Source organism: Neoarius graeffei, chromosome 7 (assembly GCF_027579695.1).
Source record: "Neoarius graeffei isolate fNeoGra1 chromosome 7, fNeoGra1.pri, whole genome shotgun sequence".
Classification (NCBI taxonomy): domain Eukaryota; kingdom Metazoa; phylum Chordata; class Actinopteri; order Siluriformes; family Ariidae; genus Neoarius; species Neoarius graeffei.
The window spans coordinates 18,133,386-18,147,052 of record NC_083575.1 but is presented as its reverse complement, the minus strand read 5'-3'; the positions used below and the strand labels follow the sequence as shown (position 1 = coordinate 18,147,052).

The 13,667-nt window shown below is 43.5% G+C and overlaps 1 protein-coding gene across 5 annotated transcripts in view; it reads right to left on the bottom strand.

Moving 5' to 3' along the window:
- Positions 1–13,667, bottom strand: part of golga4 (golgin A4) — a 202,165-nt gene that overhangs the window by 82,636 nt on the left and 105,862 nt on the right. For all 5 annotated transcript variants that reach the window (XM_060925343.1, XM_060925344.1, XM_060925346.1 and 2 more), the window contains one exon: positions 8,531–8,614. In XM_060925343.1, the coding sequence (XP_060781326.1) occupies positions 8,531–8,614 (84 nt within the window). The remainder of the gene's footprint in view (positions 1–8,530; positions 8,615–13,667) is intronic.

Below are 13,667 nucleotides of genomic sequence, written 5' to 3'. Positions count from 1 at the left end.
TGCTTGCCAACCTGCACTGGCTACCTATCACAGTTCATATCAAATTGTTGCTAAGCTTACTAGGCTGTCAAGTGGTTAGAGCCAGCATACCTCCAGAGCCCACCCCTACATGCCAGCCAGATCTCTATGCTCCGCTACTACTGGTCACTTGGCCCCTCCTCCTCTCCGCTCTTACCCAGCCCACTCAAGACTGCTGTCTATCCTGGCTCCCCATTGGTGAAATGATCTTCCACACTGAGGTCAGAAATGCTGACTCCCTGACTGCCTTCAAGCACAGACTGAAGATTACACCTCTTCAGGCTGCACCTCTCCCCTGCCTCCATGCCCACTGTGTAACTGCATTTCGGTCTAGACCAACCCAGGCTGCATACGGTGTAGCCTGGGGTTAGCCCTCGAGTTTTATTTTTCTCTATTTAGTTGTACTTTGTCAGTTCATTTGTATGGTTGGTTTGTTTCTTTGGCTGTTTGCTGAGCATTGGTACTTCAACAGAATATCTCGTCTCGTCTCGTCTTCTTCCGCTTATCCAGGACCGGGTCGCGGAGGCAGCAGTCTAAGCATGGAAGCCCAAACTTCCCTTTCCCCAGACACCTCGGCCAGCTCCTCGGGAAGAACACCGAGGCGTTCCCAGGCCAGCCGAGAGACATAGTCCCTCCAGCGTGTCCTGGGTCTTCCCCGGGGCCTCCTCCCGGGGGGACATGCCTGGAACACCTCCCCAGGGAGGCGTCCAGGAGGCATCCGAAAAAGATGCCCGAGCCACCTCAGCTGGTTCCTCTCGATGTGGAGGAGCAGCGGCTCTACTCCGAGCTCCTCCCGAGTGACTGTGCTTCTCACCCTATCTCTAAGGGAGCGCCCAGCCACCCTGCGAAGGAAACTCATTTCAGCCGCTTGTATCCGCGATCTTGTTCTTTCTGTCATTACCCAAAGCTCATGACCATAGGTGAGAGTCGGAACGTAGATCGACCGGTAAATTGAGAGCTTCGCCTTTTGGCTCAGCTCCTTCTTCACCACGACGGACCGGTAAAGCGACCGCATCACTGCGGAGGCTGCACCGATCCGCCTGTCGATCTCACGCTCCATCCTTCCCTCACTCATGAACAAGATCCCGAGATACTTAAACTCCTCCACTTGAGGCAGGACTTCTCCACCAACCTGGAGAGGGCAAGCCACCCTTTTCCGGTCGAGAACCATGGCCTCGGACTTGGAGGTGCTGATTCTCATCCCAGCCGCTTCACACTCGACTGCAAACCGCTCCAGTGCATGCTGAAGGTCCTGGTTTGAAGAAGCCAACAGGACAACATCATCCGCAAAAAGCAGAGATGAAATCCTGTGGTTCCCAAACAGGATTCCTTCCGGCCCCTGGCTGCGCCTAGAAATTCTGTCCATAAAAATTATGAACAGAACCGGTGACAAAGGGCAGCCCTGACGGAGTCCAACATGCACTGGGAACAGGTCTGACTTACTGCCGGCAATGCGAACCAGACTCCTGCTCCGTTCGTACAGGGACTGGACAGCCCTTAGCAAAGAGCCCCGAACCCCATACTCCCGAAGCACCCCCCACAGAATACCACGGGGGACACGGTCGAATGCCTTCTCCAGATCCACAAAGCACATGTGGACTGGTTGGGCAAACTCCCATGAACCCTCGAGCACCCTATGAAGGGTATAGAGCTGGTCCAGTGTTCCGCGACCAGGACGAAAACCGCATTGTTCCTCCTGGATCCGAGGTTCGACTATTGGTCGAATTCTCCTCTCCAGTACCCTGGAGTAAACTTTCCCTGGGAGGCTGAGAAGTGTGATTCCCCTATAATTGGAGCACACTCTCCGGTCCCCTTTCTTAAAAAGAGGGACCACCACCCCAGTCTGCCACTCCAGAGGCACTGTCCCCGACCGCCACGCGATGTTGCAGAGGCGTGTCAACCAAGACAGCCCCACAACATCCAGAGACTTGAGATACTCAGGGCGGATCTCATCCACCCCCGGTGCCTTGCCACCGAGGAGCTTGCAAACCACCTCAGTGACTTCGGCTTGGGTAATGGACGAGTCCACCTCTGAGTCATCAGCCTCAGTCTCCTCAGTGGAAGACATGACGGTGGGATTGAGGAGATCCTCAAAGTATTCCTTCCACCGCCCGACAATGTCCCCAGTCGAGGTCAACAGCTCCCCACCCGCACTGTAAACAGTGTTGGCAGAGTACTGCTTCCCCCTCCTGAGGCGCCGGACGGTTTGCCAGAATTTCTTCGAGGCCGACCGATAGTCCTTCTCCATGGCCTCCCCGAACTCCTCCCAGTTCCGAGTTTTTGCCTCCGCAACTGCCCGAGCTGCCGCACGCCTGGCCTGCCGATACCCGTCGGCTGCCTCAGGAGTCCCGGAGGTCAACATGGCCCGATAGGACTCCTTCTTCAGCTTGACGGCATCCCTTACTTCCGGTGTCCACCACCGGGTTCGGGGATTGCCGCCACGACAGGCACCGGAGACCTTGCGGCCACAGCTCTGAACAGCTGCATCCACAATGGAGGTAGAGAACATGGTCCACTCAGACTCAATGTCCCCCGCCTCCCTCGGAAGCTGGGAAAAGCTCTCCCGGAGGTGGGAGTTAAAGACCTCCCCAACAGAGTGCTCGGCCAGACGTTCCCAGCAGACCCTCACCATACGTTTGGGCCTGCCAGGTCTGTCCAGCTTCCTCCTCCGCCAGTGGATCCAACTCACCACCAGGTGGTGATCAGTTGACAACTCAGCCCCTCTCTTCACCCGAGTGTCCAAGACATAGGGTCGGAGATCAGATGACACGACTACAAAGTCGATCATCGACCTCCGACCTAAGGTGTCCTGGTGCCACGTGCACTTATGGACACCCCTATGCTCGAACATGGTGTTCGTTATGGACAAACTGTGACTAGCACAGAAGTCCAATAACAAAACACCACTTGGGTTCAGATCGGGGAGGCCGTTCCTCCCAACCACGCCCCTCCAGGTGTCACTGTCATCGCCCACGTGAGCATTGAAGTCCCCCAGTAGCACAATGGAGTCCCCAGTCTGAGCACCCCTCAGTACCTCTCCCAGGGACTCCAAGAAGGCTGGATACTCTATACTGCTATTTGGCCCGTAGGCACAAACAACAGCAAGAGCCCTCTCCCCAATCCGAAGGCGCAGATAGGCGACCCTCTCGTTCACTGGGGTAAACTCCAACACATGGCGGCTGAGCTGGGGAGCTATAAGGAAGCCCACACCAGCCCGCCGCCGCTCACCACAGGCGACTCCAGAGAAGTGGAAAGTCCAGCCCCTCTCGAGGAGCTGGGTTCCAGAGCCCAAGCTGTGCGTGGAGGTGAGCCCGACTATCTCTAGCCGGTACCTCTCAACCTCCCGCACAAGCTCAGGCTCCTTCCCCCCCAGCGAAGTGACATTCCATGTCCCAACAGCCAGCCGCTGTGTCCGGGGATCAGGTCGTCGAGGCCCCTGCCTTCGACTGCCACCCAATCCACACTGCACCAAACCCCTACTGCTACCTCTGTGGGTGGTGAACCCACAGGAGGTCGGGCCCATGTCACCTCTTCGGGCTGAGCCCGGCCGGGCCCCATGGGCAAAGGCCCGGCCACCAAGCGCTCGCATACGAGCCCCAACCCCGGGCCTGGCTCCAGGGTGGGGCCCCAGCTGCGTCCTACCGGGCGACGTCACGGTCCTGGATTTTTTCTCCATAGGGGTTTTTTGGTGAACTGCTCTTGGTCTGGCCTGTCACCTAGGACCTGTCTGCCTTGGGAAACCCTAACAGGGGCATAATGCCCCCGACAACATAGCTCCTAGCTCCTATACAGAATATTACAGTAAATATTATTCTGTCACTTGTACAGTAGGCACTAGAACTTTCTGGTCTAGAAGTTCAGCACTTTGTGTGCCTGACTTTTGCACTTCTTGTACGTTGCTCTGGATAAGAATGTCTGCTAAATGCTATGTAATGTGACAGTTTTGTTCACAGTGAATTGTGCCAAATCCTCAAAATTATAAAAAGTTAATGCTGCTTTTTTTTAAATGCAGTGGGGTAATAAAATACCCACCATTTTTTTTTATTTTTTGCTGTGTCCAGTTTTATCCTTCCTGACCTGGCCACATACACTTGCATAGAGCAAGCATATTTGTCCACTCCCATTCCCCAAAAACTTGAAAAGTATCCCTTTTAAGGTACATTTAGAACAGATAAATGTGTGATAAAATTTGCAATTAATCGCGATTAATCGTTAGTTAACTATGGATACTGTGAGTAATCGTGATTAAATATTTTAATCGATTGACAGCCCCAGTTTAAAGTATTAATTTTTCTGAAAAGTTGCTGTTGTTAAAAGCGCTATACAAATAAACTGAGTTGATTTACCAATAGTTAGCCCTGCCTTATTTTGTGGAAATGGCGCGTCCATCATCTTGACAGGGTTAAAAGAGTTTGTTTTTAATTAGCCGGTAAATTAGACCAGTGAATTAGCAACACTGCTGTAAACAGCATGCTATAAACGATGCTGTCACATAGGACATGATGTTAGCATGTCTAGACCAACCCCCAAGCTACTCATTCAAAGATTGATTGAAATCCAGTTAGTCATCAGATTAATTAAATGACTTGACTTGAAAAATGTGTTAAAAGATGCACAAATTCATCCTGTCCCCTGGGCCACACCGTTAAACATATCAAAACGCCCTTCACAATATAAAATCAGGAGACCAGAAACCCGAGGAGCCGTCTAGGAGGAGAATAACCAAGATGGGTGAAAAAAAAAATCAATCGTTCTATTGCCAAATGATGGCACAATACCAGGTCACTCTGGGCATGTGGATATCATCCTAACCATCATAACCAATAACCTGTGAAATTTGAGCATATCAAGCAATGCACAGAGAATTTACTGTATGAGGCACTTACTGTTCACCTAGCGAGACACAAATTCATATCACCATTTCAACACCTTGCAGGATATCAAAAATTCTTTCACAATTGAACATCAGTAACATCTTGAGATTATGTGTACCAAATCTGACATGAATTCAATAAACCATCTAGGAGGATAATTTCAAAATTTAACACATGGCAAAACACACAAAATCCAAAATACATGGCAACCCCACTATAACAAACTCCTTGGGGGACGTCCAAATAGTTTGTTCTACCAAAATGTTCGTAATACTGAAATGGACCCACTTGTCACACCACTCACTCTTATCTAAAACAAGACCAATTGTGTTTAATTTATCTCATCATCTCTAGCCGCTTTATCCTGTTCTACAGGGTCACAGGCAAGCTGGAGCCTATCCCAGCTGACTACGGGCGAAAGGCGGGGTACACCCTGGACAAGTTGCCAGGTCATCACAGGGCTGACACATAGACACAGACAACCATTCACACTCTCATTCACACCTACGGTCAATTTAGAGTCACCAATTAACCTAACCTGCATGTCTTTGGACTGTGGGGGAAACCGGAGCACCCAGAGGAAACCCACATGGACACGGGGAGAACATGCAAACTCTGCACAGAAAGGCCCTCGCTGGCCACGGGGCTCAAACCCAGACCTTCTTGCTGTGAGGCGACAGCGCTAACCACTACACCACCGTGCTGCCCTGTTTAATTTATAGTCACGCTTAATTCACTTACATATTTATGAAGTCTAGGAAATAAGTCACTCTTTTCTGTATGTCATGTAAAGGAGGCAGACGGACGGATGTAACTGCAGAACGTGCGTTTATTTACAAACAGGCAGGCAAACAGATCCAAAACCAGAAGGGTAATACAGAGACAAGGTACAGCACGTATACTTTGCAAAGTCTGTGTTTTCAGAGTCCTTTTAAGTGTGCACAGGTGATTCACATTAAAAAGGATATTCGTCAGTCATGAGCAACAGGTGCACGGCAATTAGTCCTCATGAGCTTGATTGCAGCATGCACGCAAGTAGCAGTTTGAGGCGGGCTGCTGCACACGCACATGACAAGGTCATATATTAACGCGAATATAGTAAACTTTCAGTTAGTAAAAGTACAATACTAGTGTCCCATCAGTTTTACTTACCAAAGAAACCTGTAAATCCTGGACTGCTTTAACTTTAGGTACATTTTCCTTATCATAAATATCTCCTTCTGAGTCACTATTGCAGTTCACTGACTGAGTTAAAGGATCACAAACGGAGGTGATGATTTCTTCGTCCGTTATAGAAATGATGGAAGTCACCAGTATATTGTTGTCAATATCCACCCACTGACTCGCTGCGTTTTCTAAATCTTCTCCATTCCATTCATTCAGGTGTTGCAAATCATCGATGAGGTCAGCAGTTACTTCATCCTTTTATCGATCTTTGATCACTGTTTTCAAGAATTGTTAGTGATTGACACCCAAATGAGGCTCGTTCTGCCTTTATTTTATGGCGTTAACACATTGTTAACTTGACTGAGCATTTGATTACTTATTGTTTGTCTCTGGTGGGAAGAGGAGCACATGGCTCAGCGATTTTTTTTTTGAAGACCCAGACTCATTGGTCATTAAAGTGCATATCACGGGTAAATTCAGGAGCAAGATCAATGTAATTATAATTTTATATTAAACTTTGGTCAAATATTTGTCACAGTTTGCATTTTGTGCAATTTTTTTTACCTTGCGCAATACCAGAAAAATTCAGTTGAAATCAAGCCATTTGAGGCGAATTCGTCCGCCTCTAAAAAAAAAAAATTTGGCATTTGGATTTCCTGGCAAACATTGATTTTTGTGACATCACGTGCGGGACGCCTCCCTCTGAATTCTATGTCAGCGCTGGTTTGTTTATGAGAAAATGACCTGGCGGTTTTCTGCAAATTTCTTCAACGTTATCACGCAATTATTAAAATGGTTAACAGATGTATCGTAGAAGGGTGTAGCAACACCAATCTTGATGGGATTAGTACTCACCGCTTTCCAAAAGACCAGACAATGAGAGAGAAATGGGAGCGCTTCGTGCAAGGCACCTGGAAGCCAAGGCCCAAGCAGAGCCGAGAAAAAGACCAAGAAAATCAGTGATTCCCAAGTTGGCTGTTGCCAGGGTAAGAAATAATTCTGACATCTCATTATATTCTTCATCCAAAAGGTGAAGTAACATTGCGCTCAGGTGACAATTCCATATTTCAATGCAAAATCGCTAGCTGCTAAACTTGGTCTACACAGGCTGTGCACCGAAACCGTGCAAGCTCTCGCAGCCTGCTGGCGGTTCCGCATGTAAAGTCACGAATCTGGCTCCAGACTCCCTTGGGATTTTTCCAGACGCGTTTTGTTATTTTATTTTTTCCTGCTGTAGACAGATGGCCTTGTGCAAAATTACCCTTCTGGATGAGTGTGTAAAGGGACATACTGTACTTTCATATAAAAAAAAAAAACGAAATTGGTCCAGGATATGCACTTTAAAGGTGGGGGACATGAAGTTAGTTTGTTATATGCAAAAGTTTGTAGTAAAAGAATTTACTATATTGGGGTTGCAGTGTAATTCACTAAAGCTGGGCATGGTGAAAGCAATGCATACTTACAAACGTGTTCAGCTTAGGGATACCCACATGTATCTAATTTGGTGCGTGTATGTGAAACTATATGCCGAGTACAAGACTGTGTTACAAATAGTGGTGCTTTAGAGTAATTGGACTACACCCAGGGCCAAAGCCCTGTCCCTGAGTAACTGTCACAAGCACTGATGTGTGTGACAAACTTCAAGTTTTCGCCAAATGGAATCATTTCAAAAATGGTCAAACCTTGAAGAAAAAAAATCCTTACAGATCAATAGGGTCTTTGCACCTACGGAGCTTGGGCCCTAAAAACTGATTCACTTCAGAAGCTCAATCACTAATGAATATCCTTTTTAATGTGAAGGTACTGATCTCAGTAATATTGAGCAAAATAATATACTCCTGACTACATAACAGGCAGATCATTACTGTAAAAAGCTATACACAACAAGAGCAATTGCCTAGTATAACATTTACCGTATCACAATCTGAAATTTGGATCATTTCCATCATGTTGCAGTGAAAAACATGTCAATCCCACACAAATTATCACTATTCTTCAGAAAAGAGGTTGAAGGCTAATGCTCAGCCTAGGACTAAATCCACCACAGTAGCATAAACCCTTCCAATCTCACAGGCAACCTGCGTCGTTCACATCACTTCAGATCACATTGAGAAGTCTTCAGAGCAGAAATTAAAGCATAACTAAACTCCAACACTCATTTTAAACACAAGTAGTACATAAAAATTAACTGTTTGAAAATGCAAAAAAAAAAAAAAACACTGCTTTTAGCAGTTATGTTCATTCTTTTTGTTTGCTTTACTTAGACAAACTAGAGTCATGAGTAATAGGACTATACCCAGGGCCAAAGCTCTGTCCCTGAGTAACTGTCACAAGCACTGATGTGTGTGCCAAACTTTTATCACAAAAAAGTTCATGTGTTCTCCCAAACACATGGCTCATGTGAACAGCTGTCTGACAGATGTGTGCTGATGAGCCCACGAGGCCATCACCTGTCTAGAAACACCTCTTACCTTGTCCTGCTCCAGCTGCTCAATGAGGTTCTTGGCATCCCTCAGCTGTGTAATCAGCTTGGTCTTTTCACTGATGTGAAGTTCCTGAAAAAATCAAATGGGAAAGGAGTATTCTAAGGACTGTTTTTAAATGCCTGCAGTCTTTCAGTAATAGTTAAGAAATCAAAAGTAGAAATTCTTTTTAGAAATTACGGACATCACGTCCTCCAGACTAAAGAGGAGAGGGACCATCCAGCTTGTCATCAGTGCACAGTTCAAAAGCCAGCATCTTTGATGGTATGAGGGTGCATTAGTGCACATGACATTAGTAGCTTGGACATTTGGGAAGGCATCATTAATGTTGAATGATATTTACACGTTTCAGAGCAATATGCTGCCATACAGACAATCTTTTTCAGGATAGGCCTTCCTTCTTTCAACGAGACAATGCCAAACCGCTTTTTGCACATATTAAAACTGCATGGATCCGTAGTAAAAGGTGCTAAGATGGCCTGCCTGCAGTCCAGACCTGTCTCCCATTTAAAACATTTGGCATATTATGAAGCGCAAAATATGACAAAGGAGACCCTGAATTGTTGAACAACTGAAAGTGAATATCAGGCAAGAATGTGACAACATTTCTCTTTCAAAACTACAGCAACTGGTCCCCTCAGTTCCCAGTGTTGTTAAAAGTAGAGGTGATGCAACACCGTGGTAAACATGCCCCTGTCCCAACTTTTTTGAAACGTGTTGCTGACATCAAATTCAAAATAAGCATATATTTTTCAAAAAAACAATAAAACTTCTGAGTTTCAGCACTCATGTTGTCTTTGTACCATTTTCAGTGAAATATAGGGTTTCCATGATTTGCAAATTATCACACTGTTTTTATTTATAGTTTACCCAGCATCCCAACTTTTTTGGAATTGGGGTTGTAAGTGGTATTAACATTCCATTTTAGCAAATTTATGCAACATTTTTTAATGACCAGCATGTTCTTAAAGATCCTCAATAATCATCCAGGAATCCAAACAAAACATCTACCAGCTGTGCTAATGACCAAAAATCCTATTTAAAATCACTTAAAACTGGAGAAAAGACTAGGTAAATTAAATCAAACTTTGTCAGCATCCAAGGCAAGTTTGATGATGATAATTAATTTACCATGGCAAAATAATCATCTACAGGAGGGAGTTTGTTTGGCTGCACTAGACAAGCTCTGGCATCTTTCATTTATGTAAACAGAAAGTGGCAATGAATTATACCATAATATTATTAATACAATGTTTACATCACAAATACACAGTATACAATTTAACAAAAATATTAATGTAATTTCATGAAATACTCCTGAAATCTATTTGAGTATTTAAAATGTTATAAAAATCCTGGACATACTAGCTACAATCTCCACTTCCTTACAAGGGAAAGAAGTTTCACAATCTTTAAAATTTCCTGATGTCTTTGGTGCTTCATGTTTATAGTTATTATTTCTGATAGAGTGAGAACTATGAAGCTACCGGTATGTGGTGAAAAAATGGATATCAGCCAGTGTTGTAGTCGAGCCACTAAACCTCGAGTCCAAGTTCAGTCTCGAGTCCCCAGTGTTCAATTCCAAGTCAAGTCCAAGTCATTAAAGAAAATTTCGAGTCGAGTCCACTATTGATCCAAGTCGAGACCGAGAACTGCACCATTTGACAAGGCATACTGTATCAGGTGAAAATTCAAATCGCTTAAAACTGGTTTCAGTGAATTCAGAAGTGATTGCAGAAAATACTTTTAACAGAATTAAAATAGGGTGGCACGGTGGTGTAGTGGTTAGCGCTGTCGCCTCACAGCAAGAAGGTCCGGGTTCGAGCCCCGTGGCCGGCGAGGGCCTTTCTGTGTGGAGTTTGCATGTTCTCCCCGTGTCCGCGTGGGTTTCCTCCGGGTGCTCCGGTTTCCCCCACAGTCCAAAGACATGCAGGTTAGGTTAACTGGTGACTCTAAATTGACTGTAGGTGTGAATGTGAGTGTGAATGGTTGTCTGTGTCTATGTGTCAGCCCTGTGATGACCTGGCGACTTGTCCAGGGTGTACCCCGCCTTTCGCCCGTAGTCAGCTGGGATAGGCTCCAGCTTGCCTGTGACCCTGTAGAACAGGATAAAGCGGCTAGAGATAATGAAATGAGATGAGAATTAAAATATGTTTATCTGTTCTTGAGATATTACAAATCAAATATTGAAAAAACGGCTTAATTATTAGAAAATGGACATATTATACACTAGCGTTCAAAAGTTTGGGGTCACTTTGAAATGTCCTTATTTTTGAAAGAAAAGCACTGTTCTTTTCAATGAAGATCACTTTAAACTAATCAGAAATACACTCTATACATTGCTAATGTGGTAAATGACTATTCTAGCTGCAAATGTCTGGTTTTTGGTGCAATATCTACCTAGGTGCATAGAGGCCCATTTCCAGCAACTCTCACTCCAGTGTTCTAATGGTACAATGTGTTTGCTCATTGCCTCAGAAGGCTAATGGATGATTAGAAAACCCTTGTACAATCATGTTAGCACAGCTGAAAACAGTTTAGCTCTTTAGAGAAGCTATAAAACTGACCTTCCTTTGAGCAGATTGAGTTTCTGGAGCATCACATTTGTGGGGTCGATTAAATGCTCAAAATGGCCAGGAAAATGTCTTGACTATATTTAGGGGCCAAGCAGCGGAGCTGCAGGCACCTCTAGTGTTTCTATGGTTTCTTCTTCTTCTTATTATTATTATTTCAAGCATCTTTCTTCCGTATAGGATGTCTATGGCAGCCTATAGAACCATATGGTAAAAAGTTATGAAATTTAGCACACTGATTCTGGACAGTTTCATGATTCTTAGTAAATTTCATGTTGCCACCTCAAACTTGCTAGCGCCACCAACTGGTCAAAGTTTGACATACATTTTTGCTCATAACTTTTGAACCGTACATCCGATTCTCAAAAACTTGGTATCCCTGGAATCCTTGGGCCCAGCCGATTCCAATGCACCCTATGACGTCATTTGCCGCCTGGGTAGATTTTCCGCCATTTTGGATTTTGTTAAAATTGAATAAAATGCTACTTCTACATTTTATTTTGACCGTTTTTCATGAAAATTAACATGGACCATCTTCAGACTATGCTGCATATAGGGTCTATTTTTTGGAGCGATTGATTAAACTGTCACTGCACAGCAGCCAATCAAATTTAGTGGCGAAGACGCCAAACAGGAAGTGAGCTCATATCTCGGCAGCCCTTTGACATATCTCAACCAAACTTAATGACATAAAGCCACACCCCTCCAGAAGGTTCTGCACCAAATTTGGTGCAAATTGACCAATAGGGGGCGCTATAATTTGTAAAAATATGTTTTGGCTCATATCTCATGTGTTTTGGTTAGAAACAAAATTCCAATGCCTGATCACACTGTTGGATGCCCCATTGAAGGTCATTTAAAAATTTCAAGGTCAGCACAAGTTATGACCATCTCTCCAACATAACATCAATCTCTTAGCATGTGGCTGCTTGCAGCTATATTTTCTATTCATTTTACAACTTATGGTGGTAAATAAAAGTGTGACTTTTCATGGAAAACACACAATTGTCTGTGTGACCCCAAACTTTTGAACGGTAGTGTATGTTAGAACAACATGGTCCAAAATGGGCCTCATTAACAAATGAGATCAAATGTTTTTTCTTAATAACTCCCCCCCCCAAGATATTTACATGGAAATTGGCAGGCACATAGATGGTTGTATACTGACTTAGACTCTACTGAATGCAAAGACTAAAAATAAGTAAAAATCAATTATGCAAATTAGCATTTAATTGGTTTTAATTATGCTAATTAGGTAACATGTTAAATCAGTACACTCTTCTTCAAAGTTTCACCCAAATGGCTTTATTTGTGCAACATTAAGCTGATCTTAACTCTCATTTATACATCACAAAGAAGGAGAAATTAATGTTAATTATAAAATATGCATAAATAAGCATTGAATGTCATTCACATCTACCTTTTTCTATCAAAATAAACTAATAAAAGATTATTTCTAATACTGTTTGTGCTCTGTAGGCCTTTGCATTTCTCAAAAGTAGGGCTTACTAGAGTGGCTGCTACAATTATCGACACCTTAATCTTTTGGCTATTGCAAAAGTAGAAATGACTTTCAATACATAAATTGTGCATGAATAGTTACTTAAACTTCCACTAGGAAAAAAAAATGAGTTGATTCCCGATTACTTGACGTATCAGATCACATGACACCATTCCACAAGTATTGGCACCTTTGCCCACAGTGTTCAACACCATTCCACAATTATCGACATCCAGATGATTATTTATTTTAAAAAATTTGATAATAATAAATAAATAAATAATCAGTATGTGGTATTAAGTTAACAAAACATAGTTCTTAATTAAAATTTGTTTTACATTAGACTTATATTTAGTACAAAATATCTTTTATATCAATGTTGATGCTTACATAAATGAAGTAATTCTAATGTCTGAAAACAAAATCAACTGATGTTTAACCTGTGTCAGTAAATCATCTTGTTCCATGTTCTACCCACTTAAGTATTTTTGTCGATCACGTTTTGTTAATCATTCGTTGTTTGTATTAATTTCTAATTTACCAATAAATGTCAACAGGCAATTGACATTATAACCACATGAAAATCCAGGTCAAATGTCACATGTTGTTCCTCGAACCAAAACTTAATATTTTTACATCAAAAAATATAAACTGTCTACTGATATTACAATACGTGGTAGATATTTACAACTGCAAAAAAATGTATGAATGGAATAGAAAAATCTGAATATTTCAAGTGAATAAATCACAGGACTTATTTTCAAGTGCTTCATCTACTTCAACAATGTTACACAAAGATCAATCCATAACAGTTGTGTCACTTAATTCCACAGGATGTCGATAATGGTGGAAACCGGTGAAAGCATTCATCATTATCGACACCTCACGTGACTTCTCAAACGTGCGTTTAGATACAAAATGGGGACTGTCAAATGAAAGAGTAAGAAACAAAGTAGGTTTCGACAAGGATATCATGAAATATCGGTGAATTTGACAAGTAAAAACATGTCCATGATCTTTCCACAATGTTTACCTATGATGATAATGTCCA